General features: G+C 37.2%; 1 protein-coding gene across 7 annotated transcripts in view; it reads left to right on the forward strand.

Moving 5' to 3' along the window:
• Positions 1 to 15,669, forward strand: part of ATP11A (ATPase phospholipid transporting 11A) — a 119,780-nt gene extending 104,111 nt beyond the window's left edge. For 3 of the 7 annotated variants that reach the window (XM_039714201.1, XM_039714202.1, XM_039714203.1), the window contains 4 exons: positions 2,483 to 2,548; positions 2,833 to 2,936; positions 4,757 to 4,922; positions 11,457 to 15,669. In XM_039714201.1, coding sequence (XP_039570135.1) covers positions 2,483 to 2,548; positions 2,833 to 2,936; positions 4,757 to 4,922; positions 11,457 to 11,714 — 594 coding nt within the window. In that variant the 3' untranslated portion in view covers positions 11,715 to 15,669. Of the gene's footprint in view, positions 1 to 2,482; positions 2,549 to 2,832; positions 2,937 to 4,756; positions 4,923 to 6,361; positions 6,451 to 9,032; positions 9,149 to 11,456 lie in introns of all 7 variants that reach the window. The other 4 variants (XM_039714206.1, XM_039714207.1, XM_039714204.1 and 1 more) reach the window with 3 other exon arrangements.
• The last annotated feature ends 449 nt before the right edge of the window (positions 15,670 to 16,118 follow it).

The following is a 16,118-nucleotide window of genomic DNA, read 5'->3' on the forward strand; positions in this document are numbered from 1 at the left end:
ACTGAAAATAATTAATCTTTTGGCCAGTCATTTTTTTATTTTAATTTTTTGTTTCCATTCCCAGTTGATTTCATTATTGTAGCCTAAATTACTACTGATTTATGTCCTGTGGCTGGCTGTGGTCTTCATTCAAAATTTTTCACACAGAGCATATTTGTGTGATCATCTTCCCACATGGATACCCTGTCATGTAATATTGGGTGAGATCATACAGAAAAGTGTAAATTGGACATAATACAGTTCAACTCACTGCTCTATGCAGGGCTAATTAAAATCAGTTTGCTGAAGGCTTTGTCAAGTCTTTTTCAGGTTTTCAGTATCTCAGAAGATGCAGATTCCGTAAGCTTCCAGGGCAAGCTATTCCAATGTTCGTCTGTCTTCATGGTGCAAAAATTTCTCACAATACCTAAGCAGAATATTTCTTGTTGTTAAAGAGGGATTTGTTCCAGTTCTTCATATTTGTAGCTCTTCAGACATTTGTGGGCAGCTGCTGGATTGTTTCTCAACCTTCCTTTCACCAGACTAAGCTCCTCCACCCCTCTTTGCAGAAGAGCCATAGGCTGCTAGACACCTTGGTTGCCTGCCACGGATCATTTCCTATTTTTTCACATTACTCATGAACTGAGGGGCCCAAAACCAAGCACAGTGTTCCAGGTTAGACCTCAGTGTAGCTGAATAGATGGGAATAATAACCTTTCTTCAGTGCCATGTTCCTTCCAGCTGCTATGCAGTTTACCTTATGTATAGAGAGAGCACAGTATGGGCTTGTATTCAGCCTGTAGTTCACAGTACCCCACTGCAACTTCCTTTTCAGCAGGGCCACTGCCATTGGTAGGTGTAAATCTTTGCACTTCTCCTTATTTAATTCCATAAGCTATCTATTAGCCTGCTTCTCAAATCGGCACAGGTCCCTCTGGATTGAAACTCTGTCATTATTTCAGCTGTTCTCTATTTTTATACCACCTGGTAGTTCGCTCATGATATTCTGTCACCGTCCAGCTACTGACAGGGATATTCCACGATTTCCAGCCCAGTCGCCGTTCCTAGTGTGGTTGGCTGATTATCAGAAGCCAGCTACCCATCAATGACTTTTGAGTCCAGTGGTTCAAGCAGTTTTAAACTATAGTAGTAGTCCATTTAGCCAGCCCCTTCTTTGTTATTGTCCAAGTGTCAAATGCCTTGCTAAATTCAAAATATATTGCATCCACTGGTTTTCCTTCTTAAAAACAACTCAACCTGTTGGTCTCACACTGTTGCCTCCTCCTTTCCTTCCCAAGCTTTGCTGCTAAATGCAAGGAGCAGGTTTTGTTTGTGAAGACTATTATCCCGAGTATTGAGTAATTCAGCATTTTCTTTGAAACCTTCCACTATGTTGTCTTACCACTCCATCAGCAGACTTGTATTCTTCCTTTGAAGCAAGGATTTCTGTAAATATCTTTTTTGTCCCCCTCTACACCCCTCAGTAATCCTAGTTAGAGCTGAGTTTTGTCTGTGATCTGTTCTTCTGCTTTTATGCTGTTTGTTGCCTGCCCATATTGTCATCTCTTGAATGCCCCCATTTCGATTTTTCCTTTTTGTCCATGCAGTAACATCCTACTTTGCCAACTGGATCTTCTGCTGAAATTCCATGCCTGCATGGAAGTTGTCTCATCCTAAAGTTGTAACTGCAGAAGGGAGTTCATGAGATAGCAAGAGTTATCTTTCAAAGTAATTTGGTTCTCTTGGACACTTGTCTTTCATGAGTGCAATACCCTGAATCAAACATTCTCTTCTAAAATAGAGCATCCTAACTGTTGCTTACTTTTCCAGTATTTCTCTGGATCCTAAACCTGGTCATCTGCTAGCTGCTGAAGTCCATGCAATCCTCTGTGACAATATTCACTGCTAGTTCTTCCCTGTGTCAACATTAACGGTCATTTCTGCCCACTTGAAAAGCAGGGGTGTTTTTATGTCATTATGCAAGTGGGGAGAAAATCAAACACAAGTTAAAAGTGGTTGATCTTAAAACATATGTGGACATTTTTGTACTTGTATGGTTCTAATGTTCCTATGCTTATCTGTATAACATGCTGTTGAATCTCCAAGAAATTGTTGGATACCAAGAACATCCAACAGAGAAGGGAAATCAGGGAATAGATGACATCCACGAAGACTGATGAAATTATTGCTGTTTGTTTTTCAGTCTTGGTGATTTGTATATTGCTCTACCTTTGATTTTTATTAGGAAATGTAGTATGTGTGAACTTCAAGTTCAGGGCAGAATGTTGGTTGTGGTCTTTTTCTGTCTGTCTGAAATCTGAGGTGTGTACACACAAAGCAAGAAACCAGAGCATTTGCACTGGATGGATCATGTAGGAATTCACTTTTTGCTTAAGTGTCAGGTCAAATACAAAGCAATACTGAGCTTTAAGATGTTTACTCTGAACAAACCACAACATAGTGGACAATATTGCCTATAACTGCTTTGGACCATTTTTTATAGATGTTTGGAACTTGGACCTTTGGAACAGTGGTGTTTACTGTGCTTGTATTCACGGTTACATTTAAGGTAAGATACGCTGTATTTTATCCACTGAAACTTTCTTAAAACTTGGTTTTTTAATTGTTGCTTATTTATATTTGTTTCTTTGTATCACCATGCATTGTTTAATATTTTAAATAGAGATTTGCTATCTGTGCCTTCTTAACTGTGCTAAAATTGAAAGATGTTTTTAACTACTTCTATGTAGAATTCTTCCCTGTTTTCAAAGAGTATAATTCTGTTTTATCTCCTACTGTGAATTCCTGTTGTATCTAGATAGTAATAACATCATATAATATCTTCTTTTCCAGCTTGCAATAGATACACACTATTGGACATGGATAAATCACTTCGTGATTTGGGGATCACTGGTATTCTACATTGTCTTTTCTCTGCTCTGGGGAGGAATTATTTGGTATGAACCCTAATATTAATTGCATTGCAAAAGTTGTTTCAGAATCATCAAGTTGTTATATTTTACCTTTTTGTTACAGAATTAAATTTAGCCTTTACATAATGCAGAACTCTATTTTAAACACATCATAATTGCTAACTAGAGTGCTCAGCTCTTCTATCAATGAATGTCTGCTAAAATCTTCTTAAAGAAGAATGCAAGGAGAATATCAGACCACAGACTGCCACTGGGTTTTATCTCGGTTGTGTCAGTCAAAAGCAGCCCAAGGGCTGGTTCAAGGAGCTGACATTGCCTTTCTGAGTCAAAATGTCACAGAATAGAAAAAGTCTGTGCAGTAGGTGATGATCCACCTACCTGCTGGGCTTGTCTTGGAAGCCAGCTGTAGCAGTCAAAACTAGGCACAGGGAGCAGAGCTCAATATTGAAGTCATGTGGATGTCCAAGAGTGCTGCGTTTGAGCTCATTGTTTCGCCTCCTTACTTAGCAAAGTGGAATTACTGTAGGTGTCTGATCACCTATTTATTCATGTTAGTAAGAAGCTTTGTAGGAATTAGTATAACTCTTGTGAATAGCCAATTTAAAGTGTTGGGGGGTGGGGGGTTTGCTATTAAAAGTTCTGTGTACTTGAAACTGAAATTTTTGGAAAGGAAATCAAGTTGGAACAAGTTAAGTTCGTTACTGTGCTCGATTGCCATCAGAAGCTGGAATTTTGTTTCACACTTGTAGAGCTCTCAGTTATGAGGCCATCTTTTTAACTACTGCTAATAGTTAACTACTATTCTAATTTGTATTCACAATATTTTGATGGACTGGAGAAGGAGGGGGCTAACTATTGCTCAGTGATTAAGATGCCATTTAATTTAGAGAAAGGATTTGTATTTAGCGTGGCTTTTGCAAATGAGTAGCTACTTCCTAACTCCGTGGGTATTTAGCTGCCTCTTCTTTTTTCTAGTAATATCAGATCTCAGTTTCTTCAGTATCAGTTTGCAGAAGTGACATTTTCCCAATAGTTTTCCAACCAGCCTTGCTGTGTATTAAAGATGTGACTGTGTGTATATAAAAATGTATTTCAGCTTAGTTACCTTTTTAGTATGCAAATACTATCAAATTTTGAAAACTGTCAGGAAACTGCCCTACTGGTTTTACACTGCAGTGTTGCTGCAAACTGTCCCTTGATCTTGGCTCTCAGTGATTATGGTCTCTGGTTCCCAGTACCACACAGTAGTGGCATTTTAATGACCATACAGTAGTGACATTTTAATGATCATTCAACTGCATGGGATACAGGGAGAGAGCATATTAATAGTGTGGTTAGATAAGCATGTGGTGAACAGGATGGGGAGCATAACATGAAAGTATTAGATATACTTATGGGAGCCTGAGAAGTATGAAAATAAGTGTGGTTAACAACAAACATTAGTCTGAGGACACACACAAAGGAGTGTGCCTTAGCAAGACCAGGGGAATGGTGGGTGGGACACTAAGAAGAAAGATGGAAAATACCTGGAGCAAGATAAGGGTACATGGAAGAGCATAAACATGTTAAGAATGAACTTAATTTATCTTTGCAAGGGAGAGACACTGTGGCAGGGAGGGGACAGCATGATATTTCCTGCAGTCTGGAAGACAAAAGGAAGGTAGTTATCTCCAGATGGTGCATGGTTAGCACCAGCTCCCTTTGAGAAGACTGGGATGGATGAACTCCCACAAACTGGGAAACTGAACCGGAAGTATTTCACCACTGGCATATTTTTTTTATTTAATACTGTCAGCCTTTTGTGTATTGAAGTATAATAATTATTTTATCTTTTTTCTTCTCAGGCCTTTTCTCAATTATCAGAGGATGTATTACGTGTTCATGCAAATGCTGTCCAGTGGTCCCGCGTGGCTGGGTATAATTCTGCTCATAACTGTAAGCCTTCTTCCAGATGTTCTGAAGAAGGTCTTATGCAGGGAGTTGTGGCCTACAGCAACAGAAAGAATCCAGGTAGATAATCTTTTTCATTGTGAAGTTAGGTATTTTTTATATTACAAGTGTCTAATCACCTAGGCCAAGGTCAGAGATGAGATTAAAGCAGAAGTTCCCCATCTGTGGTGTCTGGGCAATATGGTGAAAGATGCTGCCTGTTATTCACATGGTGGAGTTAACCTGAATCCTGGGGCAACACTTGTGCCTCCATACCAGCCACCACAGGGAAATCAGCTGATGAGGATGGTGGGAGACAGCTACGTGACTCACCATGATTTCTGATTTGAGGAGATAAGAAGGGCAGTGGGGTAGATAAGAGGCACTTACATCTGATAACATGCTGATGCCTGTTTCAAAAACACATGTATTAAATCTTACTCATAGCCTATTAATAATTTTTTCCTCTTTTATATTTTGACTTGCATTTTGCCTGTTCTGGTCCATTATTTGTATATAAATGTGCCTTGCTGTGCCCATGGGAAGAGGATTTTAAAATCCATTCTCTCCTTTCATCTGATCAGTCCAAAAGGAGAAATGACTGTAAATACAGTCCAGCTCTTCTAAGGCTGGAGAGGAAGCCAGGTTCTGTGGGAACCGTGGTGCTATGCTGGGGACATGAATAAAAAATGTTTCCCATATTTTAACCCCAGTAAACTTTTATATATTGTATATGTTAGAATGTGAAGGACGGTAGAGGTGTGCTGAACTTTAAACTTAATGTTGCTGCCCTTGCCCTTTTCAGCCCATGAGCTGCCACCAATAGGTTAAAAGAATGAGTTACCAGCAACAAAAGGGATTAGATAGCATTTTGATCTTAAATTGAGAAGGTTCTTTGCATTAAAGAGAAAAGGAATAAAGGAACTTTTCTACCAATGAAAATAAAATATCCCTGTGGCAAATGTAAAACCCTCTGCCACTGTTTTGTATTCCTAGAACGTACAGGTATAATATTCCCTTACTTCAGGAAAGAATAAAGAATAGCAGGAAAGCATTCCCAGGCAGAACAGTATTTAATGTGTTTTTTTCATTTGGAGATCTTAGATGTCTCTTTGCCTTGTGTACCACTTGTGGAAAGAGTTGACCTCAGTATAGATTCTGAATAGTTAATTTGAAAGTCTAAAGAGACAGAATGAGCAAGATTTAAGATAAAGAAACAAGCTAGTAAATAAAAAACCCCTACCAAATGTTTTGTAGCATTTCTTACAGACATTGTATATTAGTACTGGAAAATGAATCAGTAGTAAAGCAGTGTTGTTTTGGCCTCAACCCTGACAATATTCATTTTTTAATATTTAGTCAAAGATCTGTGACTTTTAACCAGTTATATCGCTTGTGTTTCTTCTTCCCTCTCTTTGTTTCTTCCTGTCTTCCAATCCACTTTGTCTAAATAACTGCTACCTTGCTTTAAACATAAATGATGTGCTCGGTTGCTTCCTACAATCTTCTGGGGAAATCAGACTAAACATCAGTGCCTTTCTGTTGAGCAGTCCACCATCTTTATGCTTTCTCAGACTTCAAGCAGTCTAAGTTTCTAATGGAGCAAAAGGTGACTTTTTTCTGCCTTTCTGCATGCTTGGCCATTTCATTCAAAGGACTTCATAAAGATTATCATCAGAAGTTATTTACTATACTCATTATCTCCATTTGTGATTTATGTCAACTATATTTTGAGGAATATAATTTAGTACAGTTTTTTCCTTCTGTGTATCTCAGAGATTGTATGAATTGTTGTCACAGTCCATCACTGTCACTATCAATTTTTGTCACTGTTCTTGCTACATTTTACAGAATGTTTCTGCCTCAGGAATCTATGGTTCTCATATCCCCATTTGATCATTGGTCTGTCTGTAGATGAATGCATGTTGTGTTTCCATTGTACCTGCATAAGTAGGATAGTGGCCACACAAACAATGATAATTCTGATTAGGCTGATGTTGCTAGCATCTGATCTGAAATACTGAAAATGTGGTACTGGCAACCACTTAAGCAGTCTTTGGAATATATTAATGTATCTTCTCTCAATCTGCTTCTCTTCTGCAGCTTTTTTCTTTTTCAAGCATGCATTTTGAAACTGAGCTTTCCTTATGTTCCTTTTTATGAAATTCTGTGCTCTTTCTAGAAACAATTCAAGGTCTTAAAGTTTATGACATTTAGTATAAAAGTAGAAGAAATGCTAGTAAATCTTGTTTTCCCTACAGTCTGCAAGAAAACGTTTTTTTACTTAATGTTCAGAGACTGTTGGTTTTCATTGGAGATTTTATATCTTTCTTTCTTAAGTTGTTGAGATAAAAAAATGTATTTCCTCCTTCGTTCTCCCTCAAAAATATATAGTCAGTAAAATTTACTGTAATTATGTAAATCAGAGGGAAAATACAGTTTTTTTCATTATTGACAATTCTGACCAAAATTGTCTCAAGTGTTTTAGGATTGGTTTGAACTGAGCTTATAAATAAGTACTTTTAAATGTTCTGCATTCCTAAAAGTGATATTGCTTTCTATATAACAAAAGAGCTTTGGGAAAAAATGAAAAGATAAACATAGGACTAGTGAGCATTTCCCAGGTTACTAAATTAGTTCTACTCAGGCAATAAGAATGCATAAAGCCTTTGAAGCAGTTCTTATACTTCCAAATGTTTCAGTTATTTGAGGGTCACTCCAGTGTGTGGTGAGCGATTGTTTACCATCATTAACATTTGGATGTTTTAACATTCCACATATAGCTCTGGGGTTTTTTTTCAGAGAGCTTTTCTGTGAGAGATATATATATATATATATATATATACGCAGACATATATGTGTATACAGATACATATATGTGCATACAAGTATATGTATATATATGTGCATGTATATTGGTATTGATAGTAATATATATACATAGGAACTGTTGTCTTTCTTGGGCTAAAACATCTGCAAAAGCTTTGGAGGAATCTGTTGCCTTTGGTAATTTTGGTCAAAATCTGCTTATTTCTTATATATGTAGTCTCTGTAACTCTGGCTCAATGACACAAACTGAATTTTGTGTTTTAACTGGTGACTGTGCAGCTGCAAGGTTTCTTTCAGCTTTTACTTTTAAAAAGCAATAGGGTGTTTTTTTAATATAGCCAATCTACTTTGATTATTTTTTCTTTATTCTTCTTTCATTAATAGCAGAATTTTAGCCACTCTGTTAGGGAAAATATAAATTCAATTTAAATTATCCTATTTCCTTTTTTATAATTTTCACTTTGACAGTGTTTCAGCAATTCAAAGTATTTGGTAGCTGAAATACCAGGTGTTTAGTTTCTGAGCTGTAAATGACTTCTGTACTTTCATCCCTTTTAAAGAAATATTTTTCTTTTTCTCTTTGTTTTTGACTGATGATTTTTTACTTTTCTTTCGCTCAGTCACAAGCTTGGGTCATCAGCCATGTTATGAGATCTTTACCCTTTGCTGCACCTGGAGAAACCCAAAGTGGTCCTTCTGCCTGGGGAAGCTTCTCTGGGGATTCATCATTCTTCTGTTCCTCAATGGGCTTAACTGCTGTTGAACTGCCCTGGATGCTCAGTTCACCAGCAAACTGCTGCCTTGTCACGTATCAGGCTCCTCCTCTGAGGGGACAAGGCAATGGATCTTGCTGTTGCAATATTTAAATGCAGTGGAAGAAGTTTCCCCGGCCCCCTCTGCCCATAGTGTAATGGTGAAGCTGTAAGTCAGCCTTCACGAGCACCTCCCCATCACCTCTGTGTGGGGCACTCTGTTTGGTGTGCCAGCTGTTCCGGGGAGTACGGAAATGTGATGCCCACTCCTTAATGTAGGATCAGTTTGGCCTCCTCGTACCACAGGCACCTCTCCCATTCAGTGCAGGTTATTGTTAGAGGGGCAGGACACACAGTACTTAGTCAGTTTAGTGCTTTTGAGAGTAATTTTTAAACAGAGTTTGAAATGGAATTAAAAACACCCTGAAATGATTAATCTCAGGATCCAGAAATAGAAACCTTGTTTTACACTGGATAACCTTTCCTTTTTAAGTCTGTCAGAAAATCCATCACTTTTACAAGACTTTGCTATAACAGTTACCAAATGGTACAATTCATTCACATTTCTTGTATTCATCAAGAGTCTCACTGTTTTTCCTCATCCTTGCAGAAGAGTATGAGACATAAAACAGGCCAAAATGCACTGGCGAACTGCGATGGGCCACTTCTTGAAGGAAATCTTTCACCTTCCGAGCCATAATTAGATCAAAGCTAGGTAACAGTACTGTACGTGTTGCCAATTTGGATTAATTTATATTGGTGCTATTTACAAATCAACTGTTTCCTCCAGAGTTTTTGATGTGCTTTATCAGTGTTTGTACAAAATCATTATGTGTTACTTGGAGAGCCTAGTTTTTGAAAGAGATGTTCCATGCCACAGGTAAGATCTTTTTGTCTTAGAAAGTTAATCATGTAAAGAAAACCAATAAATGGATACACCCGTATTCATGTCCTATAAGTACATTGTATTATGTATAGGTGTTGTGTGACATTTCTTTTATAAGAGCTGCAGTCATTATTGCAATGTGCACTCACATTACACCACAGTGTAGAATACATAAAGTCAGAGGTAATTCTTACCCAGGAGCAGTTTCTCCATCATCTTTCATCTTCTGGAATACTTATATAGACCAAATGCAGATGGTAACATGTGGAGATAACCATAGTGAGTTACTTGTGAATAGGACCTTGGGTCAGAAGACTGTGGCTGTGTTCTGTACAGACCAGGGCATTGCTGTGTTACTGCCTCAGATGAAGAGAGAAGTGTGATAGTTTAACTGAATATCTGAGACAGCAGCAGCATTGGTAAACTAAATTTCCCAAACATAAAGCCAGCAGAATGAAGTTCTCTGCTTTATGGTATCCTTGTATGCCACTGATGACACAAACAAGTAAGAAGGTACACTCTTTAAATGATTCCCATCTGGATGCCATGACTGTTCCAGTCGCTTCATGCTCTCCTGACCCCAAAAGCAGCACACGAGGAACTAAGTAAAGGTGAAAAGTTAGCAGTGTTTGAAAAGGTTAAATGTCATGTGCTCTGTGTGCTGTACGACTTTAAAGTAGCTGAAGGTAGCTAAAGCAGCTGATTTGCTTTTAATGGCTGTTGCACAAGTAGTAGTAGAAAACACCAACTTCCTTGACTAGCTTCAGGCTTGGTAAAGGCTGTTGTCTCAGAGCCATGTGTAGAAAAAAGCATTTTATTTTTAGAACCATCTATGGTAACTAAAATGTTTCACTTTCTAGTTGAAAGAATAGGAAAATTAGTTACTAAACTGTATGACTTATCTCTCTTACATTTCCAAAGCAAATCTGCAAATGTGTTACCTGATTTTTATGTAATAATGTTGCTATTTGGTCTATATGTGTTTAAAAGAACCCAGGCCTCACTGTGGTGAGCAGTTTAGGATAGTTTTGTGACCTTTCCAAGACTATCTTTTTAAGAGAACTTTCAGATTGCTCTAGGTTATGCAAGAGTAGTGTTTCAAGCTTGTGATTGGCATTAAAGTGTCATGTTACATTGCAGCCAAAGTTCTATAAGATACATCATTAATATTTACTTGGTGATTTTGTCCTTTTGATACTGTGTTCTGATTAACAGGGAAGAAAGGGATGATTAAGAATATAGGATTAACTGATCTATATATAGCATTCATGGAGAGATTGATGAATAACATTGCTTTGAACCATGTTTATAATGCATTTATATGTTAGATACCATCACAAAACCTCCATACCTCTATACCTGGAAATTATATGTGCGTTTAGTGAAAAGAATTTCATTAACTCATTGGGGAAAGGGCTGTGCTAATTTTATTTCAGTTTGTGCACACGTCCAGGCTCCTGTCATGCAACTGTGGTATTCTGTGGTCCTGAGCATTTCCTGAGTAGAAGTGCCGATTCTGCCGGAGCGTGGAGTGATTATGTGAAAAAGATAAATTTTAATGGGCAATTAGACCAAGATAATACTGAGATGTACAGTATAAATTGCCTGTATCGATGTAACCTAAGCAAGTCTAAAATTCAGTACTGCTTAGAAGTACAGAGCAAGTGCATTAAACTCTGGAACTCTCTTCATTTGTTAGCACAAACTGACTGTAAAAAACTTCCTCTCTTTGGAGCTACTGGGCAAAGTACTTGAATCTGTCCTGTCTTAAAATTCCACATAAGAAGTTGTACTGGGAAAAATTCCAGAATTAAACTTAACCTTGATTTAAAACACTTTCATTTGAAGGCAGGCCTCTGTGTCTTCATCTCTTCTCTGAAGAGCCCATTATCAGGTTTAGAAGTTAAGTGTAAAATCACGCCTGGTTCTGTAGGTCGTAGTATAAAACTAATCGTGTTGAAACTGGTTGATTGCAAAGCAACACAAGGGATTATACTTCCACATGAAACAAATATCTAGAGTTGTGATCTAGGGAAAGGTATTATTATACCAAGGGGACAGTGGTCCTATGAAAGAAAACAGTTACATACTTCTGGTTCCATGATTGTATATTTACTGTGTATTTGTTTCTTTTTTTCCCTTTAACAGAAGGCATCGAGGCACTGTCGGGAGCACATCTCTGAATTCACACCTCTTGCCTGTCTGAAAAGCCCAAGATACAGGAGCAGTGACTGCAGCAATTCCCCAGCAAGAAGGTCTAATTCTCATTCTAAAAAAGTGATGTTTACGCAGTGGAGAGGCATTGATTATTCAGTACTTCCATCTGTCTTTGGCTATTCAAATAAGCATTGGCGTTCCAGTGCAGGCTACCACTGCAGTGGGTCAGGTTTGGAAACGTCCATATGACAGAACACCAAGTCAAGCCTTTAAAAACTGTGGTTTTGTTTATTTATTTTTTCAGGAAACAGACATGACACAGAGACATATTAAACTATATGTGGCTTTTGCTGTCTGAGGTAGTGTTGAGAAAACAGGATCAAGAGCTAGAAGTATGAACCCTTCCAGGCCAATAGGCCTCTTTTTATGTTTTGAACTACTGGAGCAATGAACAATCTGCACAGTCTGGTACTGTGAGACTGGTAGCACTAAAAATTCTCTTCATCCTGTGTCAAGACTTCTGTGTATTTACTACTTCTGTCATCTTTAGTGATTTTCTTTGTTACTTGAAGTGCAGCTTCAGTCAGTGACCTACATTTTGAGATCAACAGTTTTAATTTTCAGCCAGGAGCAATTGTCTCAGTTATCTCAAATGAAATTCTCCTAAAGCATATTTAACAAATGCTGTTTCTGATTTTCCCCTGTACTTTTTTCTTTCTTTGCTCTTTCTATAGAACAAACTGGTGTTTCCTCTGTGCAAATCTGCTTTCAAGAAACACTCTCTAATGTTCACTTCCTTGTAAGTGGCCAAATCAGGGCTATGTATGGTTTCAGTTAGTTTTCCCCTGTAGAAAGATAGGCAAAACAATCCTTGTGTAGAGTATGCACACAAAATATGAAGTCAAGTTGGCTGTTAAACAGGTAAATATCACCAGTATTTACTTGTAAACTGAATGTAAGCATTTTGCCTAAAACATCTTTGAATTTGTCAAAGATGCACATTACCTGGTGTTCTCACTTCCTTGTTCCTATGATTGTAAAATATATATATAGCAGAAAGTATTAAGCTTTTTTTGACACAGTTTGCTGGGGTTTTTTCTTAAAACAAGAAAAGCTGTTTCTCTGGGTGATTATCTTTTGCTATCCTGATTCATACTCTTAATTTTGATTTTTTTTGTGTGCGTGTATGATTAGATACTGGCTAGTGGGCTTGGTAGATGTATGACAGAGCACACAACTGTTAGCTTTTGCAGGCAAACCACGAGGTGGCACACAACTGTTGACTAACAGTTGAACCACATTTGGGATAGAGAAACTAGTTTGACTGCAAGGATTCTGTTTGGATTCCTTTAAGAATGACAGCCAACTTGCACTTCTGTTTTCTCTGCTACATTTATGTTACCTTGCAGTAATTCAACTATTAGCTGCATCCTTGTGTTGTTTCTTTAGTCCAGTGTTTTATTTTGGGGTGCAAAAATATCTGAAGCAGTAATCCGATTTCAGTCAATTTCAGCTTGATGGTTACAGCTGGTTAATGGCCATCCTCATTCAATACCTCTCTGAGGACATTACCTAAAAATGTATTTCAGTGTGAAAACAAAATCACAGGAATCAGACCTGCAGCATTTATTGGAAGACCTGGCCAAGACATTGTTAGTTGTCTTTCATGTGGACAAGGGTGGCAGAGAAAAATATTTCCCTTTTTGTGTTTTAACAAGAAAAAACAGAGGCAAAATAAGTTTATTTACTACTTTACTTTTTAAGTTAAAAAAAGACTCAACTTACTAGAAAATGTCCCTCACAGTAGTCTGAGTAGTTTTCATATTAAACAAACAGTGATTTATTATTAAAATGCCCTGGGTAAGCAGAGATTGTAAAATGAGATATGAAATCTTCAGTATACCAAAGATAACAGAATTTTACAAAGTCTAACAGTGAGCACCACAGACAAAGGTTTTTTATCATTTAATGTATAGCACTTTTAAGTTTCAAAGAACATCCTTATAGCAGTAGCATTTTGAAATACATACACATGTGTGGGTGTGTGTACATATATTTGCCATTGCAGACTTGAATGTTGGTCAGTTAGAACTGTCCCCTACATAAAACACTGGTGTATATATTTTTAAGAAGTTAATATGGGTATACATTTTATACCAGTAGCAGTGACAAATTTCTTGTGTGTAGTTAACAAATTATTTGTAATGTATTTTTTAGAAATCTTAAAATTGCCTTTGCACTGAAATATTTTTCATACTGTAGCTATTTATAAATCTGTTTTACGCATACATTTGTTAACACACCATTTCTATTTTTTTTAAGTATATGTTTTGAAGGCTTTTTTTATAACTATAAGTTTTGGCCACTTAAATTTAGCTTAGAGTGGAGTTGTGGCTGAATGTTGAAATTCTAATGAATGTCAAATTAGAATACAGGTCTGTTGCTCTATGAGTCTCACCCAAGTTATTGATATTTTGTTGGGATTTGTGGTAGCGGCGATTAGAGCACTGTACTTGCAGTGCTGTATTATAACTGCTAGCTTTTTTACTCTATAAAGCCTCCTGCTTTTTTACTTTGTGAGTTCTATCTTTTAGCCTTAAATAAGGAAATTTTTGCTTGATATTTTTGAAAATGCTGCATTCCTGTTCTGCCTACTAACAAAGCAGTTCATTGCAAACTTCATGTAGCCCTGCACTGAGATATTGTTGACAACATTTTTCAGGCTGAAACACCTGTATATGTTTGAGAAATTTTAGTTAAACATGACATTTTTTGGAGGAGAAAGAATACTTGAATTTAAGTGGAAGTTTCTGCTTTGATTTAGCAATACTTTTACCTTTAAAAGTTGGTGCTGTTGGTTTGTTAAAAGAGACTGTTTAATGAAATGAACATAAAACATCAACTTGGCTTCACTTGATGTGTTTTTGCTTCAGTCCCTGTTACTATTGCCATGTAAACCCAGTCCACTGCAGCAGGTGTTAACTTGGGAGTTTTACTGCAAAAGATAAAAAAGATGAAAAAGTAGAAATTAGATCAAAATGCACTAGAGTGTTTTATTATGGGTGGGACACTGAAAGGAGACTGATTTTTATGTATGAAGAACAAAAAGAAAGGAAAATTCTAAAAATCTATGTAACCTTCTAACTTGCCTCATTTAAATTGTTGCAGCTTTAACAGCATAATGTCTCCATAACTGCTTCTATAAATGTCTTGAAACTGGTAAGCGCTAACCAAATGTATGTGAAGACTTAGAAAGTATTTCAAGCTTTCTGGCCACAGAAGCTCATATATTCCTGCAGTGGCTTGTGGCAAAAGATCTTTTTTGTTTTACCATGTACAATAATTGTTCAGCCACTTAATGTACAAGCTTACAGTTTACTTTCTTGCTTGCATTAGCTTGTGTGTCTTGAACCAACTGGCTTGCAAAAATAAGAGGGAAAAAAATAGCGTAATTGAGGAACTGCACTACTTTTGTTTTGGAAGCCAGTGGGATCCTTGTGCTCATGCTACTGTCTCTGTTAAAAAAGCTTTAATGGAAATTTGTGAAAATATTACAAAAGTGAAAACGTACATGATTCTACTTTGCAGAATAATCAAAAAATCAGTTTATATAGCTTTAATTTTTTACCTTATGAAAATTTACAGGATTTCAATCTGCATTGTCTTGGACATAAATTTTGTGCTATGTACACTTCGCATTTTAGAGGTTCTTTCATGATCCAGTGTAAAGTAGAATCTGCGAAAGTTGCTGTATGGGGCTGGGGGTAGTTATCTGTGCTTTAAACATTAAAGATGTCTGTAGTCATCAGCACCAAATACTGACACTTGTTTTTAATTGAACAATTTTAGGTGCATTTATTTAAAAGTAAATCAGCCTTCAAATCTAATGTTCAGATTATCCTATACTACTTAATTTATTTGATTTGAAGAGTCAGTGTGTGAACACATTACTGTAAAGTTTCTTTTCAGTGCTATTTTTAACTTTTATTTCTGTAGACAACCAAATATAACTTGTTTATATTCAGCCACATTTTGGATCCTTATGTAGAATACATAAGCAGGAGATACAAATCTGCTTGCAATAAATATAAACATTCAAGACTGGTTTAAGTTTGCTCACAAGTAATTACAGTAATTCTAGTATGAATATGAGATGGTTTCATATTAGTCTGTAATAAAATGTAAGTATATAAAGAAAACAGAATGAGTGTTTGATTCGGTTATTGAATACGTTTGTAGTCACGCTCATTTCTCATACTGGAGCGAGTCCAGTGGAGCACCACAAAAATGACTAAGGGGGCTTGGAGCATCTCTCATATGAGAGACTGCAGGAGCTGGGCCTGTTAGTCTGGAGAAGAGAAGACTGAGAGGGGATCTCATCAATACACATATATCGAAGGTGGGTGTCAAGAGGATGATGCCAGGCTCTTTTCAGCAGTGTCCAGCGACAGGATGAGGAGCAGTGGGCCTTAAACTAAAATACACCTCAACATGGGAAAGAACTTCTTTATGTTGACAGTGGCAGAGCACTGGGACAGGCTGCCCAGGGGGCTTGTGGAATTTCCCTCCCTGGAGACATTCAAAACCCACCTGGACACATTCCTGTGTCACCTGCTGTAGGTGACACTGCCTTGGTAGAAGGGTTGGACTGGG

Source organism: Passer montanus, unplaced genomic scaffold, assembly GCF_014805655.1.
Source record: "Passer montanus isolate IOZ18808 unplaced genomic scaffold, ASM1480565v1 scaffold3, whole genome shotgun sequence".
NCBI lineage: Eukaryota > Metazoa > Chordata > Aves > Passeriformes > Passeridae > Passer > Passer montanus.